The 10,313-nt window shown below is 47.6% G+C and overlaps 1 protein-coding gene and 1 long non-coding RNA gene across 2 annotated transcripts in view; one reads left to right on the plus strand and one right to left on the minus strand.

Moving 5' to 3' along the window:
- On the plus strand, positions 1-3,019 carry LOC306820299. Its single transcript, XR_013778658.1, has 3 exons — positions 1-1,078; positions 1,110-1,838; positions 1,892-3,019. It is a non-coding gene; the product is annotated as an uncharacterized lncRNA (long non-coding RNA).
- A 276-nt stretch (positions 3,020-3,295) lies between these two features.
- Positions 3,296-10,313, minus strand: part of cygb2 (cytoglobin 2) — a 12,305-nt gene continuing 5,287 nt past the window's right edge. The window contains exons 2-3 of the mRNA XM_079338118.1: positions 6,074-6,305; positions 3,296-4,218 (exon numbers count right to left, since the gene is read on the minus strand). Of these exons, the coding sequence (XP_079194244.1) occupies positions 4,054-4,218; positions 6,074-6,305 (397 nt within the window). The 3' untranslated portion in view covers positions 3,296-4,053. The remainder of the gene's footprint in view (positions 4,219-6,073; positions 6,306-10,313) is intronic.

The raw sequence follows: 10,313 nt of genomic DNA on the forward strand, positions 1-10,313 counted from the left end.
AAGCCACGCCCCTTCTCTCTGTGCTCCCTCTAAAGCCACGCCCCCTCACTTACATGCATGAACACCGCTCCAGAAGCGGACCTCAGCTCATCTCTTCAGGTAAGAGGTAGAGACCGAGCAGGGACACAGGGAGGCGTGTGATTGGTTCATCAGACTGGTACCTCATGGCAGACATTGGTCGAAGTTTTTCTGCATTTTAAGTAGCGTGAACGTCACAAAATGTTTCAAACTGCAATTAAAGGTTTTGAACAGAAGCTCACACTCACTGCACAACGTACTGTGTTTACGTTTACTGCCTGTGCCCACACTGCAAGCTAACGTACGCTAGCACAAGCTAACAGCCGGTGTTCGTCACCTGCCTGCAGGACCGAGTGTGTGTGTTTGCTTTTTAACATGCAAATGTTCTTTTCTTCAGTTTTTCTGAATGTACCTGTGCTGAACTATTTATCCTTCAGGTTAAATCCACATTTCTGAAGCCTTGTTGAAAAAAGCTGACATTGTGTCGTGGGTATGCACGCTGTCGGGTCACGGTGACGAGGCACTGACAGAGCGAAAGGGAAGATGCAGCCGATGAATGACCAATGAGGAGGAGAGGAGACTCATTACTTCCTCATTAAAGCCAGACGCAGAAGCCAAAGAGGGTCACAGGAGATACAGGACGTCAGCGAGGCAGATGCAAACTGCAGATTGGATCAAATGTCCATCCTAAACGGATTTGCCGTGCGTGCTTGGGAATTGAACAGAGAGAGAGAGGCTCTCGCAGTCGGCAGTTCATGGAAGGTCAGGTGAGGTAAAGAAGAAGGTATGTTTGGAAGCAGGCAGCATGAGAGAGAGGAGAGATCTAAAGCACACGTCTAATGGCACTTCTTCTTGAGCTGACATGTTTTTCCGAGGCCGACGGAGCGGCTTCTCTAAAGCTCTTAATGGAGCCTGCGCTGCAGCACGTCTCTCTGATGGGGTAAACTAACTGACAGTCCTGTAAATATTAGCATCGGGGAGGTCTTCTTCTGGCATGCCTGTGTTGTAAGTGTGTGCATGTGCGGCCGCTGATTGTGTCCACCTGCTGCTGTTCTCCAGTGTGCTCGTGAAAAGTGCTGCTGCCCGTCCAGACGCGGCACCACGCAAGCTCTGTGCAGAACTCGAGACACGCTTCCCCCTCAATCGTTTAAACAGCGGAGTCCCAGAACTTGCTCCCCAGACTCTGACGATGCACATGGAGTGCGATCGTTTTAGCGCTGTGGCAGAACAGCGGCTCACTTTCACGATCGTTGGTGTGATGGAAGTTTTTCGGCAAATTATAAACTTTAGATATCAATCCCCCCAAAAAACAGCCGTCTTCAACACATCCACAGATCAGTGTCACTGAGTGTGCTAACATGGACTCGAGTATCCCGGTTTTTATCTGGTTTATTAAGTACACCGTTTTTTTGCGTTTGTGCATCTATGTAAACATCAAACTACGATTCCAGAAACCAGGATGAATCCTGAAATCCGAGTCTTGAGAAACCTGATTTGCTACCCGGTAAAAGGAATACCTAGGCATGTATACGCCTCAGTTTCTCACAGCATCAGCGCGACCAGAGCCGAGCGCAGAGAGTGTCTTACTTCTGGATAAAAATATAAAATCATAATAGGAAGTTTAGATGATAGAAATGTGCGACCTATCCAAGTCTGGGGGGAACAGGCTACAGGACGCTACAGTGGAGCAAATCAGGTCACGTTGGAAAGTACAACACGACCCCGTCCTACCAATCATGACTGCGTATCTTCATCCGTTACTTCCTTTTTTGAAGCTGTGGCAGTGACAGGCTGAGGTCAGAGGTGAGGACATGACATTGGTGTTGGCGGGGACGGCCTGCTGCTATAGACCTCCCAGGAGGCCATGTCCCAGCTGGAGACACCGATCCCCCGACCTTCAGCAAGACAATCTGACACTACAACCGCCCGACGTCCCTGACGCCTGCAGCCACCACCATCGGACTGTGTCGTAAACACAACCACCGGCGTCCTCATTCATGCACGGCTTGCTCTGAACCTCCACCTCGCCAACGCAGCAATCACATGTGTGCATGTAAACACCGCATCCTGAACATGATCAAAACCAGGGTAAGGCTCAAAACCGGGATACTCCAGTCCTCGTAATCACACTCAGTGAGTTGTAAACATAAAAAAGGCAGAGAGTATACACACTTATACAAACAACACCTCAGTAAAGTTAAACATTAAGAGCACACGATGCATCAATAGGATATACAGAAGTAGAACACAAAGAGGATCTATTAACAGTCAGCAGCTCCATGGTCCCATAGCCCCGCCTTCTCAGAGCTAATAATTCATTTCTTATCTAAATATATCCAGTCTCATTCCTTCATAACATCATGAGGTGTATCGATGTGTGCGGCTCGGCCAGAAGAAGCTTCTCTCACTGAAGGTTTCCCCAGAAATGAACTCTGTGAGGTAATGATCCGCAACGGTTTCTGTACAGCGTTTCATACCCTTCGCTAAACATCTGTCAGGGCGGCGAGTGTCTGACGACACCTTACGGGAACAATCATTAATATCTGTACTGACTGAAATGATGACGCTCTCCTTCTCTGTGATCATGGAGGAAACATGCAGCAGCCAGTATGTCCTCCTTCTAACTTTAGATTCTGCTCCTGAATGCTCTGGATCTGATTGGACCAGAGAAGGTAGGCGGGGCTTTGAAGGCCGTTTTGGACGCCCCTGGGTTTGCCAGATATGAGAGCAGTTATCAGGTGAACAGGTGTTGCAGCGATGGAAGCGGGCAGTGGAACTGCTTCAGATAGAAGTGATTGTACCCGAGCTAAAAAGCCTCTGCATGTTTCTAATAAGCTCCAGCAGCAGAAAGCTGCTCAAACTAGGATCAATGTTGGAGATGAAACATGGAGAGAGGTTAGAACGCAGAAAGCTTTACAGACCCATGCAGAGCTGGCTAAACACTGAAGCTACAGTGTCCACCACATGCAGAGCTGGCTAAACACTGAAGCTACAGTGTCCCACCACATGCAGAGCTGGCTAAACACTGAAGCTACAGTGTCCACCACATGCAGAGCTGGCTAAACACTGAAGCTACAGTGTCCACCACATGCAGAGCTGGCTAAACACTGAAGCTACAGTGTCCCACCACATGCAGAGCTGGCTAAACACTGAAGCTACAGTGTCCACCACATGCAGAGCTGGCTAAACACTGAAGCTGCAGTGTCCCACCACATGCAGAGCTGGCTAAACACTGAAGCTACAGTGTCCTCCACATGCAGAGCTGTGTTAGAGGAGGGGGGGGACAGCTCTCTGTGATGATTAGAGTTTAGACTGCAGTACATGTTTTAAACACTAGGGGGCAGAGTGACAGACTGCTCCTTTAAAGTTGTTTGTCAGATTTTTTGCTCTAGGGTCTTAACCACTACTCCACCAGCGCCTATATATTATAGAAATATAGGCTTTTTAGCTCGGGTACAATCACTTCTATCTGAAGCAGTTCCACTGCCCGCTTCCATCGCTGCAACACCTGTTCACCTGATAACTGCTCTCATATCTGGCAAACCCAGGGGCGTCCAAAACGGCCATTTAGGCTTCAACATAGCATGTTTCCTTAAAGTTTGATCATATAGTAAAGTCACTTTATCGTTTCAGTCACTAAGGATCGTACATACCTTATGATTATACATCATCATTATGATACCTTCATATAAGATTGTGAAGTTTGACGTTTGATGAACAGAAAAATAAAATCCTCTAGTCATTTAAAGCTTTCTGATTCACCCGTTTTTGCAGCTCTCTGAAATAAACAACAGCAGAAGTGGATGCTTAGCATTCCACCGCTTACATCGGCTAAAACTCGCTATAAGAAAAATCAAATGTTGTTCAGCTACATCGTTTTGGAAGTGAGATGGAAAAACACAACAATGACGGCTTAGCACCTAAAAGTAAAAACCCCAAAAAACAAAGTACAGCGTCTCACGGATTACCACGATCATCTCATCCATGTCTGTGAAACCAAGCTCCTGTATCTGAGACTTCTTAAGCCCCCACTGTTCACACTGCAGAGCTGGAGACCTGAAGCCAGCCCACGTCCGTGTAGGCCCCCGTCACGTGCCAGTACACCGCTCCCATCAGCTTGCTCCACACCATCTGCACCTCCGCCGAGAAGTACTCGGGGAAATCTTCAGAGAACACCTCCAGCAACACGCCGCTCAGGATCTACGGGGAAGGAGTACGTGAGAGAAAATTAGTTTCACACGGGGTGAAGAAAAAAAAAAAAAAAAGATTAAAGTATGCCGGCGATCATGTTTAACAGTAGCTGGAAGGAAAAAGAGAATACTGCAGATGATGAAAACTCAGAGGGGAAGTGCAGAGAGGTGGAAGAAAGGGAGTCCAATCCAGCGGTAGAGAAGAGCCGGCGAGGCAGGTGAGAATTGAAAATGATAAGAGCAGTGGGCGGACAGGTGACATGCAGGGAGTGGAATTGGAAAGGTGCTGTGAGGACAACAGATAGAAGGAGAAATGTTTCCAAGGAGAAGCTGAAATATCGGAAGGGGAAATCAGCATTTTTGAGTTTTTATGCTAGAATAGGTACGCGATGGACGTGACGACCCCGAGCATGCTGCAGATCTTGTTTTAACATCTTCCACAGCAAAGAAACATGTCCATCAATACATCCATCCGTTTTCTTCCACATATCCGAGGTTGGGTTGCAGCTGCTGCACTAAGTCAACCCAGACCTCCCTCTCCTCAACAACGTTCTCCAGCTCCTCCTGGGGGGGATTCAGACGGGATGTATGATCCCGACAGGTGAACTCTGGGTCTACCGCAGGGTCTCCTCCCAGTTCAGCATTCCTGGAAAACCTCCAGAAGGGAGGCGTCCTAATCGGATGCCCAAAACCATCTTAACTGGCTCCTTTCATGCGAAGAGGGAGCGGCTCTACTCCGAGCTTCCCCTGAATGTCCGAGCTTCAATACTCAGCCCAGACACTCACTAGAGGATTTCGGCTGCTCGATCTTCTTCTTTGGTCACCTTGACCTTAAGCGCGGGTTGGGATGAAGACCAACTGGTTAATGGAGGGCTTTGGTTTCATGCTCGGCTCCCTCTTTAGCACAATGGTCAAACACAGCATCTGCATTTTTGCCGGCGCTGACCCAATCTGTCTGCCAAGCTCACGGCCAGTCTTACCCTCACTCGTGAACAAGACCTCAAGAAACTTAGGGTGCGTTCACTTGGGGCAAGGACTTGGAACCTATAGTCCTCCGTAGAGGTCATATACAACCGTAGAGGTCGTCTGTCACGTAATACGACCCGTAGGAGCGTTTCCTAAATTACCGGCAAACGGAGAAATCCCGGTAAATCGTCACACTGCTTGATGCGCTTACCAAGGTAAGTGGTAATTAACTATTCTTTTGGGAAAAAAGTTAGCTAGCTTGGACTTGGGTTAGGGTTAGGGGTCAAAGGTCATTCTATGACCAACACACATTCACAGCATCAAGGTTATTTATACGTCCGCTAGAGGTCGCTTGACTCTAAAACGTAAATATAGGTCGTAATTTGACGCTTGCACAAACGACCAGTGGAGTCGTGGAGGTTGGAGGACAGGCTCCTTAGAACCAAACCAGCACGATCGAGTCCATGCTCAGTCCACAGTCCACCTGTAGGCTCCGACAGGGAGGGGTGGACGATGTAATCCCATCGCTCCTAAAATGGCTGCACGCTAATAAATAAAACAGCGAGGAGAGATGAGGTCGGAGCCTGGATGCCAAACACAAACTTTAATCTTCTGCTGCAATAAATATTTCAGACAAACGCAAACATGATTCGTCTGAGTGGGATCCTTTCAGCAGGAATGATACGCTCTTCACTTTCCCCCCCCGAAGTAGAAGGTGACAAAACACCCAATGACGAGGCCACGCCCCTAAACACAGAGCCGGTCTACATGAAACCTTGAAGGTGATTCTGAGAAGTGCAACGACATCGTGAAGCAGAATCATCGCCAGGTGATTTCTGATGACTGTGACACAGATTTAGATTTAGAAAGCACGAGAGTGGATTCTTCCTGAACGTTACCTTGAAGTACATCGGCTCCACCTTGTGTTTGATCGCATGGGCCTTCCCAACCAGGGCCAGTACTGAGGACACTTTCTCAGGGTCATGGAGGTTCTCCACCACGGTATTGATGGCGTTCATCACCCTGCGGGCATGGTGCCGAAGTTGGCTGCTTCGCTCCATCTCCTCGGGATCCTCCATGTCCTGGAACTGGCTGAAGTACTGTTTGGCCGACGGGAAGTTGACGAAGAACCTTCAAACGACATGAAAAGAAATATCGATTAGAATTATTATTTTTTTCTTTATTTGTTTGTCATGTTTTGGTTGACGTTTTTAAAGCGGGGAGCTGGTGTGTTTCCTCCAGCCGAGGTGACACATCCGTTTAGTCACTTAAGTTATGTTTGTTTATTTTCTATTTTCATTCTTTGCCTGCTCCTGTTTTATTTTGTACTTACTCTTGTCTCTGTCTTCCAGATCCTGCTCCTCATGTTCCTGTCAACTCCGCCCTAATTACCCGCACCTGTGTCTCGTCATCCCCTGATTGTCTGTCCATATATCCCTGTGTTTCATTCCTCATGTTGCCAGTTCGTTGTGTGTTCTCGTGACCCTAGCTCCAGCAATTATTTTCCCTGTTAGATTCTCTGGTATTTTTGACCCTCCGCCTGCCTCTCGTTTGATTCTCTGCCTGCCCCTTTTTTGGATTTGTTTCTGTGTACCGACCTGGACCGTATTAAAACTACCCTTTTTTGGAAACTGTCGTTTTGAGTCTGCATTTTTGAGTCCCTGTGGTTCCTGGCTTTGACACGAGGTGAGTAAAGGAGCGGATACAATTCAGGGATTCAAACTGGCAAATGAGACCAGCGTGACCGAAGGCATAAAGAAGAGAAAATATAACCAGAGTGCGGCGAAAACACCAAGACGGGTTGTGCTGTCTTCTACCCGTGGACGTGGAGTTTATCTACTTCCTGTTTGACAGGAAGGCAACAAACACTGGTGGTTAGCTTGTGTTAGCTTGCAGTGTAGCTACAAGCAGTAAACACACACACGAGGAGGAGCGGCCATGTTTGTATGTTGTGTTTACAAACTGCAATGAGTCGACAATTGTGAGCTCGTGTCGTCTTCAAGCACCAACAGAGTGACGGCAGAAAGAGGAACGCTGAGGACATGATTTGCCTTGTTTTGATTTTGGGGCTCATTAATCATCGCTGCCTGCACGCAAATCATCACACGCTTGTGTAACTGTCAATCAAAAGACCGCGTTAAACCTTGTTTTTAAAGAGTTTCCCCCGCTCTCCCCGCCGTCTGTCATGGATTCATGGACTCGGAAACTTGCAGGTGACAGTAACATATTCTTAGTCCACTTCATTGTAGAAGTGGACGAAGACGCTGTGATGTCAGAGGATTTCATCAGGATTGACTCGCTCACTCAGAATCAGAATTTGAAGACGTTTTTAATAAACGTGTGACGCCAGACACGATCCAGAACGCTTCACAGAGTGGCGTGCAAAAGGAACACGAGCCAATCAGGGGCGCTGTTTTGTCGTCAGGGAAGGAAGGCAACTGCTCGGGGTCCCAGTGGCTCAAAATGTGCAAAGTCTGCAATGACAGAAACCCCCCCTAAGGTGGCCCTCATGTGACGGCCCCCACTCATTCTGTGCTCTATATTATAGCTGTGATTATGCAACGGCGAGCATGCATCCCAACAACTGAACAAAGCCTCTGAGGACTCGTGTTTCAAAAGTAAGAGTGGAGGGACGGGGGGGGGGGGGGCGGAGTCAACCCCGTCACAGCTCGAATGTAAAAAGAAACAAATCTAAATCGTCTAAACGCAAAGATGGCATGAATTCAAATCTTATTAGTTTCCTGCTTCACGCTTACAGTCAGACACTCTGCAGCGACGGGTGACAGGACGTGCCTCACAGAATCCTTCACAGAGCTGCAGCGCTGATTAGACCCCGAGAGTCAAGAGCGATCAGATGCTTTGGCTGTAATTGGCTGCAGGTGTGCCGAAGAGCGGCGTGTCTGCTTCTGTTTCTCTGAGAGCGCATCAACCTGAAAGACACTTCCTGAAGGCGACGGTATTAATCACGTCTAAAGGCTTCACATTTATTTCTCATTCCGAGAGGTTTCTGCTCATGAATACTTAAACACTGTGACTTGAGATGAATGTTCTGCCTTCCTGCGTGAAATCATCGAACTGAGTCATGGTGTGTTTTACCGCTTCAGTCGTCTCACAAAGGCATTAAAGGTCACGTATGATGTGAAATCCTCTTCAGATAGATAGATAGATAGATAGATAGATACTTTATTGATCCCGAGGGAAATTCTTCACCACGTTCCTCTAACATGTCTGTCTCCAAACCCCCCAATGATGAGAAAAGTCCATCCTCTCCGTCTTCTGCCTGCTCCACTTTTCAGTAAATGTGTCCTCAAACAGGCCGTTTGGAGATGTTCCCTTCATGACATCACAAAGGGCAGTAGCCCCTCCCCCCAGGTGGGTGACACTCCCACAGCTAGGTGTTTGTTCTGCCCTCTGAGTCTGCCTTCTCACCGTAAACAATAGGACATGGAGCCAGAAAGCAGCGAGTACACCTGAGCCCTTCCAGAGAGGGGGCGTGGTCAGACACAGCTCATTTACATATTTAAAGCGACAGACACAGAAACAGCCTGTTCTGAGAAGATAGCTGGCGGGTTCGAAAGCAGCTGTGCACTATCAAGTGAATTCATTCTGTAACGGTGTGCAAATTCTGCATGAGCATGATCATACCCCAACTCGTCCAGAAAGTGAGCGAGCAGTGTCTGAATTTTGTTTTGTGTTTTAATCGATCTGAATACCGACGAAGCGTCTGACAGATGATTGACACAACCAGAACATGTGTGTAAACGCCCCACATGTCCAAAGCCTGTTCTGACTTCACCTCACAATCCCCATCTTCAACTTCTTCTGCAAGCTCTGCAAAACGTATTCGACTTGTTGTGTGTAGAAACACGGCAGCTCCTTCGTGCCGCGTGAACAAAAAGTTGTTTTAAGCTGCAGACGTAGAAAATCGTTGAACCGCCTTGGACGCCGTGGGAGGAGAGAGATAAACAAAGATAATGTAAATCATCTCGCTGGGTTGTAGTTAGGGAGATTTGTTTTGACTCAGGGGTATGACGGTTTTAATCACGGCCGACTGTGAGCTCAGAGAGAGCGAGAGAGAGAGAGAGAGAGAGAGAGAGAGAGAGAGGAGTGAGCGGCCCGTCAAAGCAACAACAACGTTTCCACAAGATTAGCTGAAGAGGTTTGTGAGAGTGTGACAGATTTATGCAGAGTAGTACTGTTAACACAAAGCTTTAAAGATTTAGTGTCGCTGACCAAAAAAAACAGATGGGATTTTATCCACACACACACACACACACACACACACACACACACACACACACACGTCCTTCCTGACCCACTTTCCTCCTTGTCAGCGCTCCAGCTGACTATAATTGCGGTACAGTTATCTCTCAGTGTGAGTTCGGCCCTCGGCAGCCAAAACCGTATCCCCGAGATCCTGTGTCATGCTAGGCCTCGGCTCGCCTGCAGCACTCCGAGCTTGTCCTAGTAACCAGCTGTCACACACACACACACACACACACACACACGTCCTCGCTCTTGTTCTGCTAAGACAAACATGAAACTTAACTGCAGAGTTTAAAGAACGCAGAGCGCTGTTGGGATGGCGCCTTTGGAAAAAAAAAGAAAAAAAAAACACAAAGCGGTTTCTCTTTTTTTGTTCCCGGATTGATGAACTTTTAATCCTCTTAAGTCGAGTCGTGGTTTCACTAACAGAACGTGCAACAAGGCACCGCAGAGGAAACAGGAAACTTTTTATGGATCTGCTCGAAACTCAGAACCGATTTTGATGACGATTTTTAAACCTCGGGGAACGACGGCCAACTTCAAGGTGATTTAAAGGTCAAAGCGCCAAACGAATCCTGACCACGACTTCCTTTCCTGCTCGCTGCGTCGTGAACACTTGATGTCATCACGATGCAGATCTGTCTTTAGAAGGAGAGAGGAAATCCATTGTTATAAACATTTATTGGACGAACATTGGCTGCTCCATTTCTGACCTCATGTCAAACTTTGCTGACATGTGATTGGTCAAAACTACTCGGACTACAAAATGCAGCACAAGTGAATCTGTGGATGGATATTTAGGATCTGTGACATCCCGACATCTCTTTCATCCTTTCAGCCTTTAAAGATTCAAAGAGATCACTGAGCTTGTGG

Source organism: Symphodus melops, assembly GCF_947650265.1.
Source record: "Symphodus melops genome assembly, chromosome: 2".
NCBI lineage: Eukaryota > Metazoa > Chordata > Actinopteri > Labriformes > Labridae > Symphodus > Symphodus melops.